Here is a 26790-nt window from a genome sequence, read left to right on the forward strand (position 1 = left end):
CTTGTCTCACTGTGTGCCGGCATGTGCGCCGCGAAGTAAGATATTGTTTGCTGCTGTGTGCCTACTCTGCGCGGAGGAAGATCGTCGGAGCAGCAATTTTATTTTTTCCTAATGACAAGCAGCAGGGCGTCAAACGGACTTGTCAGGGTAGAAATTGCCGAAGCGGGGGAATATAGCACGATCAAGAATTTAGCTATTACTGAAAGTCCGCCAGCCTCGCTATTTTTGGCACAGGATATTTGTGCCTATGTCCGAGACTTCCTGACGAAAGTAATGTCATCGTAAGATGGCACCCATTTGAGTCCGTGAGAAAGATGCGACAAACTTAATGGTTCTCCGCACTATCTTGCGAGTGAAGTGTGGCATCAGCCAGTGCTTGTGATGTTACATTGAGATTTCGGCTTCGCAGTGTGTACGTATAGCCCGGCCCTCCTAAATAGGTCGATCCTCGTTTTTTTTTTTTTTTTTTTTCCTATGGGCACCGCCATATTGCACAGGCAGGGGCGCCATCTATGGGCAGTTGGCATGCTGGCTTCTCCCTGTAGTATGCCATGGTATACGTTCAGCGGCAATTTCTGGTGGTTTTTTTTTTTTTTTTTTTGCGCGCTCGCGTGGTCTCTTTAGCATGACGTGGCGTTTCTACGTGGGAAATTGTTCTGTGAGACGTACTGAAGTGATTTAAATCGGCATGGCTGGATTTCCTGCTGCTGTTGAGGGGGATGGAGCACCCAGCGCGATGTGCAGACTTCTGTATTTCTTCAAATCCGTTTCACAAATGTGATGTTGTTGTAGCATTCTCGCTGTAATTCTAAGCTGTGGCTTAGCAGCAATGACTAGTTCTGAAACTTGTGACGTGGGTACCGTTCTGCTGCGGAATAAATTGCGCTATTTAATTTGAAAAGCATTCAAATTGCTATGTGTACAGATACATTGCACGACTACCCTGTTTGCTAACGAGGTAGGTAAAGGCAAGGCGCAGAAGACCCGGACTTAGGAAGAAGAACACAAACGACAAGACGGGCGCCGTCGTTTGTGTTCTTCTTCCTAAGTCCTGGTCTTCTGCGCCTTGCCTTTACCTACTTCAAGCATGAACCAACTAGCCCAAGCAAGAGTTTTACTTGCTAACGAGGTTTCTACCCACGAATAAAATAGTTTTGAATAGCACTTCTATGTTTTAGTTCCCCTGTCAAGCGATCAGACAGTGAGCAGATTTTCCAGTTCATGCTGGCAGTTCACAGACGACGGTTCTCTTCGTCGAGTGAAAATTGATATACTCCATAATTCACAACACATCATGATGCGCGTCGCATGTTTGCGCAGCCAAGATAAATTTTCTAATAGTGTGGCTACTGCTGAACCTAAACCCTACACAGTGGTTGTTTGACGACCTTGTATCAAGTGACATCGCATAAATTTCACGGAGAACGAGCTAAAACATCTCCAAATCGTTCCGCAGCATGCGACGGCAACACATTGAAGCAGCGCCGCGCCGGCTCGCATAAGCCAGGGCGGAAGAAAGGCTCGCCGCGCGCGCTTTCGTCCTCGCCCGATGAAAGTTAGATACGGGGTGATTATTTTGAAGTTTCCGGGATTTAAAAAAAATCGCCTGTTGCAAATAACGTAATTCTAGTCCTTGAGCTGGATTATTGGAGCGCAGCTCTTAGGCGCCGGTTCCTGCGTTGAGTGTCGGCGTGCCTCACCATCGTACCTCGGCGTAACCGAACGAACGAGTACAGCGAAGGATGAAAGAGCGGAGCGCAGTGGGGGATGAAAGGACGGCGAGAGCGAGAAGCGTGAGGAGGAAAGCGGAGGATGAGGGTGCAGCGGAAGCGTGAGGAGGAAAGCGGAGGAAGCCACCTTGAAGCACCACCATATGGCGCTCACGTCCGCGCATTGGGGTGAAACCCTATGCGCGGACACGAAAGCTGGCTGGGTAAAGCGAATCACAGAAATCAGGAACAGATTTACGATGCCGAGGGAAATTGTTTAGAGGGAGATGACGCTGTGAACTACATTGGTTCAGTTATAGCAGAGTCAGTTAGGAAAGAAGATAGGGTAATCGCCCCTAATGAGGGAGCAACACAGGATAGCACAATAGAAAACAGTTTAGAACTGACCAATCTTAACTGGAAAAAGGCGGAAGCAAATTTTCCAAAATGCACGTCCGCAGGGATAGATGAAATTCCAATCAAGTTAATTAATGAACTTCGCCCAAGGAGCAAGGAAACGCTGATAAAAGCATTGGAGGCAGTCATAACAAATAAGCAAATTCCGCACAGCTGGAAACAGAGTAAAATTAATTTGATTTATAAAGAGAAAGGCGATAAGACAAACATAAAATCCTTCCGACCAATTACGATAACATCAGTTATATATAGGCTGGCGATGCAGGCGGTGAAATTAAAAATGCAGTCATGGGTAGAAAGTAATAGAATACTAGGAGAACTTCAGAATGGGTTCAGAAATGGTAGGCGCTTAGCCTGTTCGTGCTTACCCAGTGCATAGAAATAGCTAAGGCGGAAAATAGACATCTGTATTTATTATGCAAGAAGGTGAGGCGTGCAGGCAGTACACAAGAGAAGTGGACAACACGAACGCCGACTATCAACTGAAGGGAGCACTGAGGCGAAAAGAAGAAAGAAGACACAAAACTAATCTGCGCAAGCTCTGGAATGGTATCACCACGTGTAAGTCGGGTACATGTGCCGGTCTACGTGAGAGATAGCTGTTAAGGCACTTAATCTCTTCCTTATGTAAAGTAATCGAAGGCTGACTCACGCACGCACTTCCACCATTATAGATATGCTATGCCTCTACCATAAGACGCGTGTCTTCTTTCTTGTGCCTGTACAATATCGCGCATTCATCTAACTCTGGCGTGCATTTACAACCTTGGCAATGTAGGGAAAGATTAGAAGGCGATCCACCGGTTAACGACCTTTTATGTTCCATTAGCCTCTGATTGATACACCGCCCCGTTTGACCTACGCAGAACTGGCCACAGCTAAAGGGAACTTAATAAACCACACCAATACGACAGTCAGTAAAACTGTTCTGATTGCGCTTCACAGGACAAATATCTGTTCTTTTTTTTTTTTTTTTGCCTTTTACCTGCTCCTTTTTCCTCTGCACGGCAGCGCATATCTTACAGAGTCTGTTCTGAAAGTAGTAGGACTGGTTTTTTCCTGAGCGAACGGGTGGACGAGAGGCGGTCTGCGCGCGCAGGATCGGTGAAGGGGGATATTGGGAACGCTGGGAAAAATCGGCAGTCGGCTCTTGGCCGTTGAAGAGAGCAGGTCGCTTGTACTGTGAACCCCTCTCGAAACGCCTCGTCACGGAGAATCATGGAGCGCTTACTGGATCAGCGATACGCGATCAAATTTTGTGTAAGGCTTGGTAAAACGGGCAAGGAGACTCACGACATGATTAAGGAGGTCTACGGTGATGCTGCCATGGGTAGATCAGGTGTTTTTGAGTGGCACAAGCTGTTCCGAGCAGGTAGGGAAAGAGTGGAAGACGACGACCGCTCCGGACGCCCTTCGACCAGGAAGACCAACGAAAATGTGCCGCGAATGAAAAATTTATTGATCGTACAATGAGTATCAGAATGATTGCTGATGACTTCAGCATTCCTCAAACCCAAGTTTTTGAGATCGTGACAGAAAACTAAGCCATGAGGAAATTGTGCGCGAAGTTCGTGCCACGAGTGCTGTCAGAGGAGCAAAAGACCAACTGGAAAGCGATCTGCCAGGATCTTCTTCATCATGTGAATGAGGACCACGACTTTTTGGACAAGGTAGTGACCGGTGACGAGACGTGGGTGTTTGATTACGACTCGGAGAGCAAGCGCCAGAGCTCAGAATGGCACACCCCTTCTTCCCCACGCCCCAAGAAAGCATGAATGAGCAAATCCAAGCACAAGTCCATGCTCATTTGCTTTTTTGATCGACATGGAGTCATCCACAAAGAGTTCGTGCCACCCGGACAAACAGTTAATGCAGTTTTTTTAAGTGGCAGTCCTCAAAAGGCTGCGAAAACGCATTGTTCGTGTCCGCCCAGCCATCGCCAACAATTGGCGGCTGCACCATGACAACGCGTCGAGCCACACAGCGTTCCGCTTCGTGGAGTATCTTGCCTAGCACAAGGTGGCAATGCTACCTCAGCACCCCTACAGCCCGGACTTGGCCCTGCCAGAATTTTTTCTATTCCCGAGAATAAAATCGACGCTCAAGGGGAACCATCACGAATCGGTAGAGGCGGTTCAACAGGCCGTGACGAGGGATCTAAACAGCATTCCGGTCCAGGCGTTCCTGGAGGCGTACGAAAACTGAAAAACTCGTTGGCAGCAGTGTGTAGATGCGGAAGGGTGCTACTCTGAAAAATTCTAATCATTTGTACTATTCCCACGAATAAATTGGAAAAAAAAATGAGTCCTACTAGCAGAACAGACCCTGTACCTAGCTTATTGGGAGTAGTGAAAGCAACATTAACATCATATCTAATTGCAACTTTTTTAAGCCTGTGCGATACTGAATGAATGTACGGAATAGCCACTACTCTTTTTTTGCTATTATACTGATTTCTGTAATCACGTCCATACCCCCTCAAAATCGACTTCTTTAGGCGTTCAGCCACAGTAGCCACTGCTACGCTAGGATAACCTGATTCTGGTAGGCGCCGGACCTGTGCATTAAAACTGGCGCTCATTTTGTGCATTCAGGATCTGGTGAGAGAAGACTTAAGGTACATCATGGCAATTCCGTTTTTTACTACTTTGGAATGCTTGGATTGAAAATTTAGCAACGGCTTCGAAGATCTTGGGGAGTACTGCCAACAAACGCGATCTTGTTCGAAGACCAAGGAAATGTCTAGAAACTGAATTACGCGTCGCTGAGGAAATTCCTTGGTAAACTTTAATCCTCCTCCATAAAGTTGAAATTGCTCACTTACTGAAGTAGCAGCGGAATCGAATTCTTCCCTATTGCAGAAAATCAGGTAATCATCAACATAACGAAATAGCATTCCAAGCATTCCAAAGGGGACGCTCATAACATCCATCCATTCATCCATCCACGGCAGCGGTGAAAAAGAAAAATATGGGGTTTTACTATCTAGAACACCATAGTTTTACGTGCCAAAACCACTTTCTGATTACGAGGCACGCCGTAGTGGAGGACTCCGGAAATTTCGAGCACCTGAGGTTCTTTAACGTGCACCTAAATCTAAGTACACGGGTGTTTTCGCCCCCATCGAAATGCGGCCGCCGTGGCCGGGATTCGATCCCGCGACCGCGTGCTCAGCAGCCCAACACCATAGCCACTGAGCAACCACGGCGGGTTCCGCGGCGGCGGTGGCACCGGCCATCCGGGAAAAAGGAAGGAACCAGAAAGCTTGCCTTGGCTCAAACGTTTCCCGGTAAATATTACGGCTGTATATATATATATATATATATATATATATATATATATATATATATATATATATATATATATATATATATATATATATATATATATATTTACCCGGACCCAGAACTGCTTTTCGTCTGGTATATATATATATATCGCGAAACGAAAACACGTATAGAGCTGCTCTCAAATTTCGCAACAGGGAGTATTGTAATCATCGGTGAATTTTTCAGGGAGGTGGATATTACGTACACGAGAAATCAAAATACATATTCAACTAATTAAAATTCACTAATTATCTTATTAATTACTTACTTTACGGCACATATTGCAATTTACGAATTGTAGCAGGTGAGTTTGCAAGGCATATCACTTCAGATAAACTAAACACATATCTACCACTAGTAAGTATCAATTTCTAGCACTCTCACTTTCCATCCTGCTATATTCATCGATAGCTGTGTTGAATCTACTGATTTAATCAGTAAAATAGCTCGATTCAATTCAGCTGCCGTGTAGAGTTATGCACTAAGCTTTTACGGCTTCGCTGTATGCAGGAAGCAGACAGAACGCGAAAACGAAACCAATTATTTGCGAAACACGAACTACTTGGCCATGTTGCAAGCCTCAGCTGGCAACAACGGCTGTCTATGGCCGGTCCGGAAGCTCATGCTCGTGCTTCCTTTGCGGTGAATCTGGTGAATCGGTAGCTTTCGGTGGTAGTACGGTTTCGAAGAAAAAGGAGAAGCGCTACACTCTTTGCCGTTGCTCCATATTGTGATTGAAACGACCTCGACTGTTAACGAAAATGTGATCCAAAAGCTGAAGAGTACTGACAAGTGTACACATTGTCGCGAAAGCCAATCGTGCGTATGTATCTACACGGGGGGCCATGCGAAAAGCAGTGTTCTTAACGAAATCTCAACATCTGTTCCTGTGTCTATATTTCGTCGGTTTTAACTGTGAATCCCCTGGGTCTGATAGAAAATAAAGGTTTACATACAAAATTTATCCTGCCGTACTAACCTTACAAAAGTGGCGCACAGTGAGACCATATACTTCAGTGCTCATTTTTTTTGAGGCGCTTGCGTTCTTTGAGCAGTAGTTGTAAAACGTTTTTAGTTCTTTGACTTATTTGACAGCGATAACTGTTGGCAGTGCGTAAACTATAATTCTGTAACCGTTAAAGTTCACAGCGTTGTAACGCCTGTCAAAGCAAACTAGTAAAAATGAGCTTTATCGTTCACTTCTGGTGTTAACAGCGCAAAACGTAGACGAGACGAGAAGACGGCACCACAAGCGCGACACCACATCGTTCACTTGTTTCCTCCGCAGTTCCTCCATGAGGGCCTGGTTTTCAGTTTAGGACATCATGATCGCCAAACAAGCATCTAGACAGCCGCTGAAAGAAAAGTTTGTTCAGATCTACGAAGGATTTTTCAAGGCAAGTGCTGCAATTGGATGATGTATTTGTGTCCCTGTCGTGTAAACCAATTGTATTCTTCTATCCAGGGCGTCGATCCTTCAGCGAATAATCAAAATTTTTGGGACGAACTGTTCTTGTTAAAGGTAAAAGAAAGTCGCCTGTTGTCGCTACAGTTTAGTAACCAATTGTTTGTCTCTAGGTCAATGTGAACTTTATACAACAACAGTTTGACAACCTGTCAGGGGAAGATCTCGTCAGACTCAAGGTAAACTAAATAATAAAGAGAAAGAGAACAATAACTACTTTAAGGGTCAGCTTTAGTCGTTTACTCGGCGCTGCTTTAATCGTTTTCTATGTTTTGTTTGCAGGATACAATAAACAACCTCTTTTATCACTGCGTACAAGCCTTGCGAAGTGACCATCGTATACGAGTAGTGAATGCTTTGCAGGTAAGGCTCTAAGTAGAAAAAGTTCATTTGCAGTTATGAATATATTGTGCTGGTATTACTGAGAACACAAAATTAGTTTTTTAACTACTAGAGCAGGCTAGGCAATGTATGTGCTTAAACTGCTGTAGTTTAAAGCTGGTTGGAGGAAGCAGAATGTGACGGCACCGGTGACATAAAAAAGGCAGTAATTGTTGTGGGTCGAACATGTAACGGGATAATGAAAATGAGAAAAGAAATGCCGTTTGCCTTTTTTTTTTTTGGTGCCTCCTCATGTTTTGGGTTTTAATTTCATTTACAAAAGCTGAGTGTGATTGTGAGCAGTGATATTGAACAGTGGCAGTTAACTTTAAAGTGCTTTACTGCATATTGATGCAGACAATTTTCTGTTGTGACTTCTACCATTTCTACTGTTTCATGTGACTTCTACAGGGTTTGCTTCTACAGGGTTTATTAATGTAATGATGCTTTACTGCAGGTAGGTGTCATCACTTAGCCATAGTCTCTCGCGCTGTACCGTTTCCCACTCCAGCCTCTTGGCTCCAAGAACTTTCTTGCTAGCGTCTTGCCACTTAACCTGACATTGTTTCCCTCTGCGCCAAAAATCAAATCAAATCAAACTTTATTTCATCTCTCAACAAAGAGAAAAAGTGGAGGGGGGGGGCGGTAAAAAGCGGCATTGCTGCAGCTTCACCAAGTCCGGCCCCCTATGGTACAATTCAACAGTGTGCAGCAGTAACATAGGTACATGACAGCTTAACGTAAGTCTAGGCACTTTACAGAAAGTGTAAAGAAAAAAGAAACGTCCAATGCAGTAACATGGATGCATAGGCAGTAAATTGGTTTTCTTTTTTTTTTTTTATCTAGCACAAGGAAATGAAAAATGGTATCAGAGAGGTACATACCAAATAATTTCAGGAAATAAGCTGTGGCAATGCAGCTAAAATGAAAATGAAAACAAAAACGAATGCATCAGGCACATGAAACTTTATATACATAGACGACATACGTATATGGGCATATATGTATACATAGGTAGAAATACACATGCTTATGTGTACTGATATGTATACAATATTCAAATACAAGTACAAGAATTACACAACAAGATTTTGCAAAAGGAAGTAAGTGAGAAAGGAACGAGAAGACATAGTATCCGGGTTTGTACCACTCATAGTTGGGGTTTAACTATATGTCTTGTTATGGTTTATCTATATGTTTAGAAGGTCAGCAATGCAGTAGGATGTGGATTGCTGTCCATAATTAGTACTACAAAAACGTGTTAACCAAATGTCTGCATGTCTTGTGTTATAGGGAATTTCGCAACGATTTAGATTAAACAAATTTACATAATCAACACTTCCTCTTCTCAACGTAGTTCTGTACATGCATGCTAGACGAAATGAATAAATGAATTCAACCGGTATTAATTTGTATTTGTAAAAATATTTAGACGTGTGTTCTTTGGAGGAAAGATTAGCTACAGCACGAATTGCTCGTTTTTGACATAATTTTAGTTTAGTGATGTTTTGTTTTGATGTTGTTGCCCAGACTAGGTGACAATAATTTAGTGTAGAAAGAAAAAGTGAGTTATACACAGTTCATTTCACAATGGTAGGCAAGACATGTCGGTGTCTATGTAACAGTCCCATTATTCTGTTTAGCTTTCTGCAATGACATTCGGCATGTTTGTTCCAAAGTAGGCTTTCTGAAAATATAACTCCTAGTATTTTAACCTCATTTAAAATTTTTATTTCTTCATTTTTTTATGTACAACCTATTTTCAAATATTAGGGCCTTATGCTTTGGGCGAAACATGATAGCTTGTGTTTTTTAAGCATTGATTCTTAAATAGTTTCTATCATACCAGTTTGCAGTATCCTGGAACACAATGTTTGCACAATTTACGAGAGTGTCTGGATTTGTGCCCCTGAAAAATATGTTGGTATCGTCTGCATATCCTATCCTTTTGATATTTTCAGCGGTCGAAAAAAGATCATTCATGTAAACAATGAAAAGAAGTGGTCTGAGAATGTCTCAGACCACTTCTTCGACCACCACTTCGACGTGTGAAAGTCTTCACACGTCGAAGCACGTGTGAAGACTTTCCGGTCCTTGGTCCGTACATGCTTCCACCCCACCTGCCTCTTTTTTGCTCTCACAGCACCGAGTATCTGCTTGTTTTTTTGGGTGAGATGCTCGTTTATGTACACAGTACGTGCTTTCCCGTGCCCCAGCACAGCAGTCATGATCCGCATTTTCTTTGCTTTCGTAAGGACTGCATTATGCTTTTCTTGCCTCACAAACCGCACGACAATGTTTTTATTTCCCTTTGCGGTTGGTACTTTATGACAAATATCAATGTTACTTTCGGTCACAGACTGACAAATTCAGCCAACTTGGTGACGGCTTCAAGTGGCTCATAGTCTGCAGGGACGCCCTTAATTTCAATGTTGTTTGTTCAAGAATAGTGTTCGAGGTCTTTGATTCGGTTGGTTAACCTGCTGTTTTACTCCTGCAGAGCTTGGTTGCTAGTCTTAAGCCACTTAATTTCTTTCATAAGTTCTTTGACATCCCTGTGACATTCGGCCACTGTATCACAGGTATCGCTACAGTACTGAACACTTTTCTTAAGCACTTTGAATTCAGCAAGAACCTCCGTTTTGAAATTTATCAACTCTTGTTGTGAACTGAAGTCCTCTGTATCCTCGCGTTTTCCCTTTGGGGGCGGCATTTCTTAGAAATGATGCTGGTAACACACCTGACAACTGGTAACGCACACAAACAAAAAAAGCAACCACCAGTACAACAGCTGTGTTTGGCAGCAGTGTGAAAGGAAATAGGCATGAAAAACACGTACAGAAAACTTTGCTTACCTGCAAAAAGCAGGAAAGTCAATGCCGGTGACCGTGTTGCACCACTGCCGAACTCTTCATAACCATAATAGTCTAGTCATAACCATAATGGTCATAGTCATAATGGTCTTGATAACATTCTTTCCAATGTCATGATTGTTGCGAGTGGCTGAATGAGCTAAAGAACAATGTTTTACCTCTAGTATGCAAGGAATGTTATGCACCATTGTACCAGGATTATCTCAGTAGTATGTGTGTAAAAAATTAACACTTAATCTGACTGGGTGTGCTTGTGTGGTCGCAGGCTAGATTGGATTGAATGATTTACAAGACCAACTGTCAGGCTACTATGTTTCTGGATATGGGAGAATGAAATATGTCGAGCATTTGTAATGCAATAATGTGCCTGTTTGGGCTGGTTGGTGCATGTCTGAAGAAAACGAGTAACAGCGCTGGACAACGTAATGTGACTGAGACAGACGAAGCGCTTCATTTGTTTCAGTCACGTCCGGTTGTCCAGTGCTGTTACTCGTTTTCTTCAAGCATTTATATTTGATGCTTATGACTTGAACATGAAGCAGTAATGTTTTTAAAAATTCTTATAGCACATACACCGTCATGTGGATCCTTAGTGTGATATAAAGGTGAACTAGTTGGTGAGGAGTCATCATGAAAAAAAGGCGTAAAAATGGAATACAGAAGAAAACGGGACAGCACTATGTTCATCCACCTGCTGTATTGCAGCTGTTCGTGAGAAAAGGGGGATAAAAAAGAGATCGCAGAGTTGAACAAAACTAATGCATTTGGGTAGTTGCAGAATGCTTGCTATGTTGAGCCTGTGCCTATTACTCCTATATTAGCTACACTGAAGTGCGCAGCTAAAGTACAGACCGCATTGTGTTTTGCTCTAATGGCACTCTACAGTGGGTGAATAGGAGCACTGAGAACTTCTCTGTGACATTATACATAGATAATGAAATAAATTTTACTATTTCATTTGCTTAACATGTTTATGTGCACTGACGAGTTGTGGGGTGTATGTTAGCTAATTTCCACAGTTACTTGGATGCTGTACTTTTTTGTAGTTGTGAAATTTGGTGCAACACATTAATTTTAGTTGTTATTTTTGCCAGACACTGTGTGCCCTTATTCAAGGTGTCTACAAGAAATCTCATGGCGACTATGGCTTTGACATCATCAATCTCCTCATTGGATTTGATATGGCTGAAGCAACAATGCAGGTAGGCTTTTAAAACAGCTTTATTTTTGGTCTCTTTTATCATATACAGTGAGTTGTGAAATTTTAGGTGAAATTACTATGTTTCACATACCTCTATTCCAGTATCACTAACAAAAGTTATATGATCTTTAAAGTTTACCTATGTTTCTGCTCAGAAAGCCACTTATTTATCAACAAGACAGAAACGGAGACCGCACATTGTTTTCCCGAACCTTCTTTGTTTCTGCAATTTATTGGTTAAGTTTCTTTTAGGCCCAAAGATTCGGAGCCTTTTAAGGCTTTTAGGGTTGTAGATGACTATTTGTTATTGTTTAGCAATTGTGCAGCTGTTTCAAGTGCAGATGTCCCTGGTGTACTGTGGTCTGAATGCACGTATTCCACTTAAAATCGAGATCACACTGCATCTAGAAAACTGCATCAAGTTTATCAGCTTCAAGAAGAGTTTCACAAATACATCTGAATGTACAAAATTCTTATGACCAGCGCATTAAAGTACTTTTTTTGTAATATGACTCTGTGCATTCTAAACATAGCAGTACTGTAATGAACACATGCTCAGAAAATATGCTAAAAAAAGGTGCATTGGTTGATTGAAAGCCTAAATAAGCGCTTAAATGCCTAATTTAATGGAGCTCTCCTAGAGCGGGCAGGTTTTGAGAACCTCAAAGCAGCACAATTGGGGAGGCAGGTATTTGAACACTGGAGCAGGACAATGAAGGAGAACAGTGGCCAGAGTTTGCAGACAAATGTGATGTCCAGTAAGTTAGCTACTTTACAGTTATATTGTGGTGCTTAGTTTTTCTGTAAGAACACTGAAGGGTCAGGATCAATGCCTAGAAGAGTGAGGTTTGCAGGTTGGGGAACACAATGATGGAGCTGCGTTGGCACATGTGTACTTATGTAGCAAGTAAATTTGTATCGTGATGCAGTATTGCTCAGTTAGTGCTCTTCCTTTGGACACAGATGGCACGATTAACAGGCATAGCAGGCTCTAATGGCTTTTGGTTGTTGCAAACAGGGTGGCACTGGTACTTTTGCTATGCCTGGAACCTAAATGTCCACAGGAACCTTTGCATACCTATCCTTTAATTATCCATGAGGACAGCATTGCTTGGCTAAAGGAGTACTGACAGAAAACTTTAGTCTAGCTTTGATTGCTTTAAGGCCTAACTACACGTATATGTGCCGGTACACGAAAGCTCGTGCCCACGCACCTCACGCATGCTCAGATGGTGCAGGATAGATTATACACTTCGAAGTGCGGCGCGAGTGCAGATATCTAATGTTTACGCACGTTAAGAAATAGCGTTGTTCAATATGGCAGCACCTATGGCTCTCACTTCAGCGTGAATTCTTGTGATGGCTACATTCTCACTCGTGTTGATTGCCAGGAACTATTGAAATGAGCTTTCACCTTCTGTAAACTCACCTGAAACGTTAGTTATGAGCGCATAGTAAGTCTAATTTGGGAGATAGTTCTGCGATTCCGGTGCCTGTTGGCCTAACGGGATGTGTCGGCATAGCAACAACAGGATTATGGTGGCTAGAGGAGTAGGTGTGCCGACTGACCCGTCTGGAGCATAGTTTGCTACTTCTCCGCATCATGATGCAAAAGTGGTGCTGTGTTCAGTACAACAGTTCTCAGCGGTGCATGTCGTCTGGTACTTGTGGCAGACGGCACGCAACAAATAGCACGCAGAATGAAAAACTGTAATCTGTAGCCATCAGTTTATGCAATAAGGTGATACAGGTCTCTGTTAACATGTGTTTGAGTTCAGCATATCTCTAACATATGTTGAAGCTTCTATGATGAAAAGGTGAGCAGCATGGTTAGCGGAAGCTCATCTTTGATGGTGAATAAGCGGAGTCTGCACCAAATAGGGGCAGTATTTCTGCTTCAGAGAAGATCAACAAGTGCACTTATTTCTTCGCTCTGAACTATAAATCATCGGGGCCTAAAGCAGCATTGTTCTCAGCGCCGACAAGAGCAGCAGCGGACTCCACTTGTGGGCAGAGGATGCTTTTAGGAATAGTTCCTCAAGTGCGATTTTACTCATGTTGTGGACTAAGAGATGCTTACCAATGATGCAGTAATATGGTACTTCTGCTCATCTCTATAATATGATGCCTGAGAAAATAAGAAAATTTTTTCGGACTGTAATCACACAATGCAATTATCACCGCAAACCCTTGAAGAGATCAGAGTAACAAGCTGCGAATGAACCCTGCACAAATTACGACGTCTAGAAATCTGGGCTGGTGCTTGTGGAGCTCGTCATCGCGAATGTGTTGCATCATGCTCGGTCACTGGATCTGGAAGTGGAAGATTCCACGGCTGCTGCATTTTCTCTTTGAGGAAAATTAGTTTTTAACATTACGCTCAATAAAGCTTCCTTGTGTTTGTGTTCCCGTACCTTAAACTAAAAGTCTTGGAGGGACGCATACCAAAATGTCCCGCAAAGGTCCCACACTGAAAAACACTGGTTTAGGCTATTTTCTATGCCTCTATTGATGCAGATGATGCTTGATAACCTTCATACCCAGCCAAACATAATGTAAAAGTGTCAATGAATGATGTAGTTTTATTGTCATCGACCCTCTGGCTTAAATGGAATTTCTATGTAAAGGAAATGTGGGCAAACTACAGGTATGTTAAGTGCTGTAATTATTTTTCTTGGTTTCACTTTCTTTTTTGTCATATAGGAACTGATTGAATTGATCCGTGGCTTTCTGGAAGGTGATTACACTCACAGCCTTAAATCTTTGGTCCTCCGGTTTCTGCTCGTGCTTGTAACAGTAAGTGTGTGCTTACAGATTCTTTTTGCTTGAGTTGATAGGACTTTTTCTACTTGTGTGATTCTTCTAGACTGTGTAAGACAATTGTACCTTTGTATTGGTATCTTATTTGTGTAAAAATAACATGGCTATGAAAGTAATATGAAAGAGCCTTCTGGTAGCTGGCTTAAAATAAAGGGAACACACATACTTGATTATAATAAGAATTAATGATGCCTAATGCTGCCTTATCTCTGGACTTGAAATTCTTTGCATGACATGATGGACAATCTGCTACTGCAGTGCGTCTGACCGTGGGACCACGCGCACTTATGCGGGGTCCTTTGTGTGCAGACATTACGGCGGTGGATTACCAATTGCACTGTTGTGCTAGAATGTCCTAATGGGATCATAAAAGGCTGTAAAATGGTGCCAGGTGTGTGCACAGTGAGGTTGTATGCACGCATATCACTGCAGTGGATTGAACCATTGGATCTAAAGTCCCGAGATCAGCTTTTTAGTGCACTTGGACTCCTTTTGTGCTAAATTCTGACTCTGTTCCAGTTACTTCTGCCTTTCCTCAGGGATCTGTGCTGGGTCCACTTTTATTTCTGGTTTACATTTTACATTAATGATGTTGGCTGTAATGTTACCTCACATGCAGATGATTGTGTTGTATGCTGTGAGATTAGGGATTACTCTGATATAACTACTTTACAGCCTGATTTAAACCAAATCTGTTCATGGTGCGACAAATGGCTCATGATATTAAACAATTCATTGCGCAAATACATATGCTTCAGTCGCAAACGGAGTGTTATGAGCTCGGGGTATTGTTTCCGTAATGAAAGAATTACGTAAGTTAACCATACAACATACTTAGTCGTAATATTTTCCTCGAGCCTTACATGGCAAACCCACATAGATACTGTAGCCACTAGATCCGGTTGAGTCTTGATTCTTATAAGCGAAACTTAAACATGCCCCTCAGGTTGTTAGGGAATTTATTTACATAACTAACATTTGTCCCATTTTTGAATGTGCTTGCAAGTGCTCGCATATTAAAGTACCGTAAAAGCACTTAGAAATCATTCAAAACCATGCGGTAAAATTTGCAACAAAGCAGTACCAACCCTTGAGTAGCATCACAGAAATAAAGTAACAGCTTAGTTAGCGTGACTTATCAACACAACGTGCATTTCTTCGTCTAACTTTCTTAAGGGATATACTCCTAAGATGAAGTGCAGTTTGAAAAGGTAACTACCTTCATCTCATGCTCCTACATACATATCACTGCATCATGATCACCCTTCAAAGATAAAAGAAATGGCCTGTTGTACTTTATCAAGATTAATTTTTTCTATACACATTCAGGTAATGGAGTAGCCTTCCAGCACATCTAGTGCTATGTTCTTGCAATACTAGCTTGTTTTTTTATGCTGAAGCACCTTTTGCAGCTCCTGGCGTAATTTTTTTGCCTTTTCTTGTACTTTTTGTTGTTTGATTGATATTTTTGTTGTTGATTTTTGTTGAATGCAGCATGACAGAGCCCGTCTGTGAAGGTTTTTAGGCACATTCAAGGCTATTTGTGTCGTTTACCACCCCCCCTACTGTAATGCCTCCGGGCAAAAGCAGGATTGTAAATAAATTAATAAAAGGCCCATTCGTTTCACCCCTAATCAGAGACAAGTAAAGAATGCAGGGGTTGCTCCTCCCAAGTAATGTGACATACCAGCTCTTCATCCCTGGACACAAAGAGGAAGTGCCCTGGTTGTTGTAAACTATGAGCATGCCACTGTCATGTGCTGTGCATGAACAGCCAAAAACACCAAATGTGCAGACTAAGAAGACATTTCCACAGCACAAATGGGTCATTTTAAAAGGGGATAAAGAATGCAGTCTAATTAACCTTGTGTACAAAGTACCCCATCTTTTGTTTGTGGACGTGTGCCACCACCGAGATGTACCAGGAAAGGCTGAGTGGCATGATGGATCCTTTCACCGACATGTGTATCACCAACACCTACTCTAACTAGATGCATGTCACGTGGACGGTGGCAGTGCTGCCAAGCCCTCTCCTACTGCCCTTTACCGTGCAACAGAAGCAGCTGCTAGAGGCGCTGTTGTCTGACACTACACTCAGGCTCGACTCTGACCATGCTGAGGTAGTGCGGGACCGCAGTGTGCTCAGTTGTGCATTTGGTAACATTCTCTTCTGCAAGAAGTCGACTTGTAGCCTAACATTTCAAGTTTAGCTTCCTTGTTTAGACTTCTGCTAAACCTTGCAGTTATGCAGTGTTGCTGCATGCCACAGTATACGCAAGGACAGCAGACATTCTGAGAAAATTTTTCTAGAGGATTTGCCACAAGACATATGGGGAAGGATAGCAGACTTGTGTGTTTCTTTTGAGCAGTTGCACTAAGAACTTAAGCTGCCTGTAGTTAAGTCAAACACTTTAAAATGCTGCCCGCGTATATACAGTAGAACCTCGTTGATATGTTCCTGTTACGTGCGTTTTCCCGGCGCCTACATTCGCAATCGAAAACACGAAAAATGACCCAATAGAGTTATGCTCATTTTTTACCTGCTAGTAGGTTCCTGGAGAACAAAATTTTTTGGCACCAACGTTTAGTACATTGCCAAAATGTGATCATATGATACGTTTTCCAGCAGCTAGATCCCAGGTAAACAAGAAAATGCGCGAGTGAGAACAGTACATAGCTGCCCACCGCAGCAGCTTCACCGCAATATTCGCACGCCCGTCTCATGTGAAAACGCTGGCGCGCACTCAGTTTCTTATTTCGGTACCAGCACATTTTCTTTGAGGTCGTCGCACGCACTCAGCATTCACAGCTATCACTGCCAATCCTATTGCGATAAGCATATTTGCCTATCTGTTTCACAGCGTGTGGTGCTGTCAGAAGCGTAGCACACGCCTTTAATTGGCGATAACCGAAACGCACCGCCGTTTCCTGCTGCAGACTACGTTCGTACACGTTTTCCGGCTGCTAGATCCCATGTGAACAAGAAAAGGTGCAAGGCATGTGGGATTGAGAACAGTATATAGCCGCCTGTCTCACATGAAAACGACGGCGCGCACAGTTTCTTATTCCGGTACCAGCAAATCTTCGGCCGGGTCGTCGCACGCTACATTCACAGCTATCGCCACCAAACCTATTGCGATAAGCATCTGCACCTATCCGTTTTACAGCACGTTGTGCGTAGTGCCATTGGTAGCGTACTGCACGCTTTTAGTAGGCGATAATTGAAAGGTGCAGCCGTCCCGTGCTGCAGGTGGCGCGATGTGGGCATCGCATTTCGTTTCGACAGCATCTGGCGTCGGCCACCAACTCGATTTTGTTTCGGTTTCCCGTCGCCCTCTTAAACACCACGCAATAGGAAAACAAAATGCGTCTCGGGCTGCCGGAGCATCACCAGCTCGACGCGCGTCGACGTCGCCTGCTGCAACGCTCCATGGGACGCTTTGCATTATGCAGATGTCAACAGTAGTTGAGTCTGTCGAAATTTTTTCGTGACTTCAGATCGTATGTTTTCCCGGTTAGTACGTCTTTTCTCGCGGTTTTTTCCAAAACATGTGAACGAGGTTCTACTGTATGTTGTCCGTTTTAATCCTTGCCCCTATTACGCTGCTTTCAGGCACTTCCTAAATGATGTTCTTTTGCAAAGGTTGTGATTTAACCATACTCCTTTAACTTTGAATGCTGATTTGCCATAAAGTTCTCCCCATTTTCGCTAAACTTTATCTGGGTGGCATTTACAGTTCTCCCTGGGCAATGGTCTAAATTCTGCACTGCTCGTAAGTCACACTTAATATGCTTTGAAGTGCTTGTGTAATGAATTTATTCCAAAGGCAGTTATTAATGCACATTTTGAACTGTGCTCACACGTTACCTGTAGCCTTATTCTAATTTTAGCCGAATATAATCAAACTACTTCGTTTAGTCCACTGAAGGCACCAGTGACACGTAATCCGAATGTTGCATGTAGCGTGCGCATGAAAATATATATCATACTAAAAAACAGTAAAAAGAAAAGAAGGTCCTGTATTTACATGTAAAGCTCCTAATTAAGCCAGAAATGGTGAAGTTAAGCCACACATTGCACTTAAAGGGACTCTGAAATGATTTTGACGATTTTGTACAAATGTACTGAGTCATTGGAGTAGGTGCTTCTGATCATTAATTGATGTGTCTAAGTGCTCTGCGTAAAGTGTGTAATTTATTATAAGGTTATAAAAATGTACATCGCTGCCGATCACACCACACCGCTCGGTTGAATTTTCAGCCGCCCCTAATCATTTGACGTAAATTGCCCAATGACGCTAGTAGGGTGATCTATCTGATTGGCTGCCCAGGGCGTGTCATCGACAATTTTTTCAACTATATGGTGAACAGATGTTCTTAGTAATAGTTAGAATGTTAGTTCATTTGTTTCTATAAAAAGAAAGTAACAGAAAGAGAATGCACAAGAACAATTTCTCACTACACTTAAGTACTTCTGGCACACAGCAAGTGTCGTCTGCTTGTGTTACAAGGTGCTCCGTGTTGACGCGAGCTCCGCGGTCAGTGTCTGTCTCAGTTTTTTTGCGAGCACCATGATTCGCATTTGTTGCATTGTGGGCTGCAAACGTAGCGACTGGCAATATTTCAAGCTGCGAAATAGCCGAAAAAGGCTGTATATAACACTTCCTAGCATTTGCTAAAGGGATTCTTTTACAAAGGGTGTAATTGAACCACACAATCTAGCTTCATGTTGTGATCTGCCATAATGTTTTCCATATAATATCTAAATTCAATCTTGGTGGCATTTGTACTTCTCGCAGGGCATCCAGCAAAATTTTTCAGCGTTTATAATAATTAAACAACTCTTATAATGCTTCAGAGTGCATAAATATGTAATTTATTGCAATGACCCTAATTAAACCTCACACTTTAAATGTTACCTATACATCTATCATAATTTGCCCCTTATTTTGACCAACTAAAACATCTTGCATCTCGTTTATTTCAATGGTGGCGCCGCAGAGACCTAATGCAGAACCGCTGCTTTCAGCTCAGTGCCATGCTGCTGCTGCACATTGTTTATGATTCCAGTTATACTGCACATAAAACCAGCGCAGATAATTTAACTTTAATGCCCTAAACGTTGAGCTAGAAGCCATGTGCTGCATACCGCGCTCTGCTGTGGGCCATCTCGACCCATTGAAGCACTGCATGAGACAGTGTCAGAGCCTAGTGCCACCACCTAGTGAAGACACATAACTGCATGGCTGGGTGACTACAGTGGGAGAGTGAGCCATTTACCAGGCATCTAGTTAAAAGAGGCATTGACATCACTCACACCAGACACAATAAGCTCCCACAACAGGATGAGGAGTTTTGCGACAAGGAAACATCTGAGGAAAGTGAAGGAGGGACATAGGTACAAAGAATAAGTTAGGAGAGGGAGGCCTGGATGAGGGGTGATTAGCTGGGGCGCATATTCATGTTCGCTTTGACAATCATTTGCTGCTGCTTTCTTGACCTGCTACAGACTGTAGTCATGCCTCCTGCCATTGAGAAGTTAGCTTTCCTGTAAGGCTTAGCCGCTGAGTGGCTGAGCCTATTGCATTTTAAGAGAGTAGCTCTAGTTCAGGGCGAACGCCAATTACCCCGTGCCCCATGCATTGCATGTAAAAGGTAGAGATGTTCTTCGGCAGTCACTGAACTGATATGAAAGAAATTTTGATTGAAGGTGTCAATTGTTTTCTTGTAGCAAAAATTGCCAAAAATGACCGAAAAAAAAAGAATACTGCACAAAGTTTACATTTCATACCCTGCACTGAAAATGGTTATTCAAATTCTGGGAACAGCATCTATTAGAGTGTCAAGAGCACACAAATACGACATGTTTACGCTTATGTGTTGTTGGGATAAGTTCTACAAGAGTCATCTTCACAAATTAGTAGCAGTGCAAAAGCACCTGTGTACCGTGCGTTGGGTGCACATTAAAGAACCCCAGGTGGTCAAAATGAATCCATAGTCCATCACTACGGTGGGCTTCATTATCAAACCGTGGTTTTGGCATGTAAAATGCAAGAATTAATTTTTTAAAGTTAGTAGCATACTTCAGAGCACTGTGCAACATAACTGTTTTTTCTGCTTTAAAGGACCTAATTGACTCAGTTCACAGTAATGTAATATTCGTTTTTAATATGGCATTGCAAATTTGTAAACTTGATGTTTTGTTAGACGTTTTCTAATTGTGACACCTGACATTCTCTTTTATATCTAACGAGTCTCATCGAAATCAGTTTAGTGGTTGCTGACACACCTTTTCCTTTTTTTAACCTATTTTAATAAGTGCTTTAGAAGGAAATCTTCCTTAATGTGCATGATTGGGGAAAACAATGACTGCCATGATGTTAGGACCGTAATTCTGCTATAACACAATGTGCTTGTTCAGGCTGGCAGTTATAGAAAATAAAATTGTATAACATTTAAGCATGTATGGCATTTAACTATTAGCAGAGACTGTATATGGATGTTAATCAGATCTGATCAAATATTTTTTTTAAACAAAAGCAAGGTGCACCTACTTAAAAATACATTTATAAGGTGCTTGGATGAGGTGAATCCCCGTATATTCACAGAAGGCTCATTGTGAAATCAATACACCAGCAGATATAAGGTTCCTGGTCATATTTAAGAAGAAAGATACATTCAGAGAGCATTTTCTCTGCACAATGAAATAGTGCCAAGAAGGTTATGCTGCATAAATTATGAGCATAAAATAATTGTGATGCATAAAAAAACTTTTGGAAACAATTGTCATCATACACAATCAGTGACAGGATTGGATGAGAGAATGATATTGTGCATTGTTTTCTATGGCAGTCAGTAGCATAGTTCTTTGAGGATCTATGAACGAGTGAAAAAGCTTCAGTTATAGATCGCAAATAAATATGAGTAGAGGAAAGACAGGTTTCTGGACAACATGTAGATGAATAATTTTTTAGCATTGACAAGCCAAAGTAAATTGAGTAATCTTTATTATACGAGTAGGATTCTGCATATTCAGTGTTTATTTTTGATGAAATTCAGCATTAGAACTTGACGAAGTTCTTCGGTGTTAATTTTTTCAGAAGAATTTGGTGTTTACCGTTGTTTATTATTTTTTTCTTTTGAGTTATTCAAAATTTGGAGTTTATAATTTTTGTTTTGAATGGTCGCTCATTTCCTTCCCATTTCTAGGTCTTCTGTGCACTAAAAAATTTAACCAGCAAGTGCCTTGGTTTTGTGAAGTAAGGGTTAATATAGACAGTATTTACAGTATTTACCGAAAACATGGGACCCTAGCTGTGAGGTATAAATGTGTAAGGTGGTAGTTATGGAAGTGATTGATTTTAATTATGCAATAGCTATCCAAGATCTCCTGAATATCAGAATGAAAAGGAGTATTTGCTATAACCTCAATTGCTTTCTTCTGTAGCAGTAGTAATCAGTTTGTTTTTCTTTGTCGTCATTCACCAAACCAAGTGAGCTTATGTAAACTGGGTTAAAATTAAGAACAATTGTCCAGCAAAAGTTTTATGCATTCAGGTAACACGTATATATTTTTATTTATTTGGCCATCAGTATGCACAAGCTTCTATGCATTTCACCCACGCTATGGTCCCAAGTGAGGGTACTGGAAAAGTGCTCTGTTTTAATTGTCTGATGTGCAGCTGACATGAGCCAAAGTGATAGTTTTAAAACATCTTCTAAACGTTTTATTATATGTGGAGATGTGTAAAGATAATTGTGCTTTGAAACTGAGCATAGCTTTTTATGAGTTAAGTGACAGTTCTAAAACACCTTCCAAACACTTTGTTATATGTGGAGATGTGTAAAGATAATTGTGCTTTGAAACTGAGCATAGCTCTTTATGAGTTAAGTGACATTAGCTGCATTTTATTAAGTGCACTGTTAGCCCTTTAAAAAGCACGTATCTGTGGTTTATACTACCACCAATGTGAGATTATTTGACGCCTAGTTTTTCATATTCAGAGTGACTGCTTTGGTAAAATTTGTTCAACCCTTTAAGGTGCTGTGCATTCAATTGTGTGCACCAACAGCATTGATAAAAGTAATTATATTTAAAATGTGTCACATACATCTTAAAACACTTCTGATTGGAATCATGCTACAAGCATGAATAAAATGTGTGTTTTAGTAAAATGAGGTGAAGGTAGATGGTTGGGTATTTTTGTTTGGTGCGACTATGTTGTATGCAGCGGGTTCACTTCTTTCATTGTTTTTCACAGTGTGTTGCACCAGGTGTAATTTTCTAGTGGCTGGATAGGTGCTTTTTAAGCCTGCTAGACATGAAATAATGGATGTTCTCATATCTGATGTTTTCCTGTAGTGAGTTTTCACATGGAATTCACATTCTGTAAACTTGACAAAACTCACAGAAAATCTTAAAATTCTTATTCTATTCTGGAGCTGTACGTTTTTAATGAAGCTGAAGATGTAAGAAATGTGGTAAAATCAAGTTTTAAATCATCAGAATTAGTTGGCACCTGAAAGGGTTAACTCAAGGTTGACAAAGTGTGCTCCTTTCCATCAGTCATCTTGTAGTTCTTTGATAACTGATTTCTGATAGGTAACTGAATAATTTTCGGCTTTAATAGGTGTAAGTAAAAGACGTCCTGTGTTATATTTGTGGGTTGCTGTTTCTGTGGCTGGAGCAGTTCCTAATTATGGGTGTATGCTTACCTTCTATTTTACATTTTAGTAGATTGTTAGAAGCCAGTGCACACAACTGGATTTTAGCTGTGACACCACTGGAATGATTGTGTGTTTCTCGGTTTTCAATATTTTCCAGGCTACTGAAAATGTTAGCAATAACACGCTGCTGGAGTATGTCATGATGAACTGTGTTTTTGAAGCCATTCTACAGGTACAGTTGGCATCAATCTTTCTTAAGCATAGTTTTACCTCGTGACTTCTGTTTAACAGTGGTGCTTTCTTATTACAGCTGCTTGCAGACAAGCATTCTCGAGCACACTGTGGCTATGATGCGGTCTTGGTCTTGACAATTCTTGTGAGCTATAGAAAGTATGAGGTGAGCACTTTGCTGTCACCTTTAAAAAATATCATTTTGGTGTATCCTATAAGCGGGCCATACTGCTGAGTAGCAGTGCCAAGGGTAGAGTAATATCCTTGATGGCGTTTACCCTGCCTTGCCTATGATGCACATTGTCCAGCAAACAGAATAAAGTTATAGTGGGACAAATATATTAGGATGTGGTAAAAACCAGATCACATGAATTAAATTTGGGAGGTAATACATAAATTTTCAAAACAGTTCATTATGAAAGGTATAAGCACGAACCTGGTTCATCCACTTGAAATGACACCCTTTGGTTTTTTTCTGTGTAGGCAGCCAACCCTTACATTGTGAAGCTTTCTATTGTGGACAATGAACTGGCATTGAATGTAAGTATTGCAGGTGTTTGGGGGCAAAACATTTCCAGGTTGCACAAGACACTTTATTGAGATAGATATGTTTTTGTTATTTAGCCATTGTTAAGTGTAGGTCCTACAGTTTTTTAAGTTTCATAGACTGTAGTCTGTATAAATCAATAATTGGATGACATCTTGTCTGGTCGGGAAGTAGATTCATATTAGAAATACAGTTAATAAAACGCGGACCAAAATGATTATGTCAAAGGAATTAGATGTTTTAGCATCCGCACCAAAGCCTTGTTCACTCAGAACAAGGCTTCCGTGTAGAAGCCAAATAGAATGCTCACCTTGAACTAGTCTTCTGTGTGGGAGCCGAAACGTCTAACCCCTTCAACAACATCATTTTGGTCGACATTCTGTTAACTGACTTTGTAATATGAATCTAGTCTGTATACTTTGGTGCTTATTGCTTCTTGCATTAAAGATGACCAGGGTATTGCAATTTAGTGGGACTTTATCTCTGCCGTCTTGGTAGGTATAATGAGATTGTTAAAGCCCCAGTTGAAGAGGATACTGCTGCTGTAAACTGCATGTGACTGCTTGATATCAGGTTGCCTACTGTAGGAGTGCCTTGCCATAAAACTTTGTGATGTTGCCAGTAGATTTTAACCATTGTGCAAGTGTTCCCAAAAATTTTAAGAGCTCAATTTACTCATAGCTAAAGCACGCAAACGAGAATTGTGGTGTGCACTCTGCACTTATATGCGCAACCTAATGCATGCCCCTCTCTATGCATGCTGATGTTCTAAACAATTACCTAGTAAACCCAGTTTTTTCATTGCTCTCGTGTCTGAAAATTTCTCTGAGTGCCTGCCTATGCATTTCACAACATAAGATCAGCGTTCAAGCATTGCTGAAATGCGAGATGAAGGGGTGGAAACCTCACTTCCTCTGTGGTCAAAAACTCTTAGTGGTTTTCTTAAAATGACCATTACTTGTTTCAGGGGTATGGAATGGTTGTATCCACTGCCCTTGCTGAATTCAATCGGTGAGAAACGTTACAGTCAATTGTTTTCTGGTGTCCCAGCATGGAAGCTGGAAAACATGGTTCTTGTGCATCTTTGTGTTTTCTTCAAATGTTTTGTGTGAAGATTGGTGGCTTGCTGCTCTGCGCCCTTTAATTGAGCACGGTCATAGTGTTGGTGAAGCTGGTGCACATGTGCAGAGCACATAACACAGACCCTTTTCTGTGAAGGCTGTTCTCTTGAATGTGCTACTATCCTTCATGCTTGTCACCTTGAAGGCAAGCAGTTATGTGCAACCATGCCTGCCAACTCTGTGAAAGTGTACCAGAGGTTGCAATTTGCTGTTAGTGTCATAGCTAAGTGGTAGTGTGCATGCTTTTCTTTTGCACTAGTGTCACAGTTAAGTGGTAGTGTGCATGCTTTTCTTTTGCACTAGTGTCATAGTTAAGTGGTAGTGTGCATGCTTTTCTTTTGCACTAGTGTCATAGTTAAGTGGTAGTGTGCATGCTTTTCTTTTGCACTAGTGTCATAGCTAAGTGGTAGTGTGCATGCTTTTCTTTTGCACTAGTGTCATAGTTAAGTGGTAGTGTGCATGTTTTTCTTTTGCACTAGTGTCATAGTTAAGTGGTTGTGTGCGTGCTTTTCTTTTGCACTAGTGTCATAGTTAAGTGGTAGTGTGCATGCTTTTCTTTTGCACTAGTGTCATAGTTAAGTGGTAGTGTGCATGCTTTTCTTTTGCACTAGTGTCATAGTTAAGTGGTAAAGTGCATGCTTTTCTTTTGCACTAGTGTCATAGTTAAGTGGTAGTGTGCATGCTTTTCTTTTTCCAGTTATCTGGGTATACAGGTAAAACTATGAGCTGATAAGCAGCAAGGATTGTGCGTTGTCAGAGGAGTAGCATGGTAGACAACTACACTGTTTAGCACTTTCAGCACAAGCATTTTTTGCCCCTGTGCTGACACTCGGTGCTGACTGAATAACAGTTTGATGCATAGATGAAATTGTTAAAAATTTACAAGGATGTACAGTCATCCGCAAATGTTTACAGAACACGGTTTCCACGACAAATGCCAAGTTTCTGCTCTGTTGCAACATAGGGTGTTTAATTTGATAAACCACTGTGTAGGTCGCGACACCTATTACAGATTGAAGCTTCAAATTTTGGTCATGTGCCCAGTCGTAGCAGGAATTCAGCTTTTTCGTGAATCCCATGTCCCATAAACTTTTGCAGGCAATGGTACTGCAAAATTTAATGCAAATTCTGCTTGTGCTGCATAGGTGGCATTTGTTTAAGAAAGTGTTAGCTCAATGTCTTATATGAGGTTATAGCACTGTGCAATTTGTTTAAAGGGAGTTACCTTTGTAGTTTGCATGAGGTTGTACTACTGTGCATGATTACTTATGTTGTGTTAGCTGCTTCTGAAACGTTTTTCCGAAACTGTGCTATTAGTTGAAATGTGTGCATTTCAGACAATTTCTGCAAGAACAAGCTGAGCCTCAAGCTGGTCTCTTGTCTACAGTAACCAACTTTGTAAGTTTAAAGCTTTCTAGTAAAATAGTCATAGCTGGTGTGGTTTTGTTGTAGAGCTGGCAGTGAGTGAAATATTGCGATTCAAGTCAGTGATGTTGAACACATTCTGTGCAGTGGTGAAGTGTGCTATCTGTTAAAAATGTTCCCAGGCCAGCAGACACATAGCCAAAGTGTACATGAAGCCATTTGGCGGCTAGTGTGGGGTCATGTACACAGGCCTGATGTAAGTGTCTGGGTCCCTTCAGACATTTACACTTAAACTTGATAATTTTAAAAAGACAAGGGGAACAGGATGAGCGCTATCTTTAAATTGACTTTATTTCAAGAGACAATGCAAAAAAAAAAAGAGGATACTCAGACATAAAGCTGCAACCATTTTAGCTCCACTAACAGCAATACCTAACTGCATCTGTTCACTACAGCACAAAGAAATTGTGGTATTAGTCTCACACATCGGTATGTCAGCAGTGTGTCAGCAATCCTCAGTTTCTTTGTTCTCCAGAGTGTTCCATAATGCCTTGCTGCAGTTTCTGTATGAAGCAGGTCTGCATGCATTTATTTAGGCACATTTTATAGTATGCACTGTAACAAACCTTGTTGGAAAAAAAATTGCAGCACACATCTGGCACTT

At 41.5% G+C, this 26790-nt stretch overlaps 1 protein-coding gene across 3 annotated transcripts in view; it reads left to right on the top strand.

The window, feature by feature from the left end:
- Positions 1-6055: 6055 nt before the first annotated feature.
- Positions 6056-26790, top strand: part of LOC126543828 (armadillo-like helical domain-containing protein 3) — a 71650-nt gene continuing 50915 nt past the window's right edge. For 2 of the 3 annotated variants that reach the window (XM_055061295.1, XM_055061296.1), the window contains exons 1-12: positions 6056-6278; positions 6744-6852; positions 6921-6977; positions 7034-7099; positions 7203-7283; positions 11269-11376; positions 14079-14171; positions 23020-23094; positions 23173-23259; positions 23577-23633; positions 24608-24651; positions 26099-26159. In XM_055061295.1, coding sequence (XP_054917270.1) covers positions 6781-6852; positions 6921-6977; positions 7034-7099; positions 7203-7283; positions 11269-11376; positions 14079-14171; positions 23020-23094; positions 23173-23259; positions 23577-23633; positions 24608-24651; positions 26099-26159 — 801 coding nt within the window. In that variant the 5' untranslated portion in view covers positions 6056-6278; positions 6744-6780. The remainder of the gene's footprint in view (positions 6279-6743; positions 6853-6920; positions 6978-7033; positions 7100-7202; positions 7284-11268; positions 11377-14078; positions 14172-23019; positions 23095-23172; positions 23260-23576; positions 23634-24607; positions 24652-26098; positions 26160-26790) is intronic. The other variant, XM_050190949.2, reaches the window with a different exon arrangement.

Source organism: Dermacentor andersoni, chromosome 1 (assembly GCF_023375885.2).
Source record: "Dermacentor andersoni chromosome 1, qqDerAnde1_hic_scaffold, whole genome shotgun sequence".
Classification (NCBI taxonomy): domain Eukaryota; kingdom Metazoa; phylum Arthropoda; class Arachnida; order Ixodida; family Ixodidae; genus Dermacentor; species Dermacentor andersoni.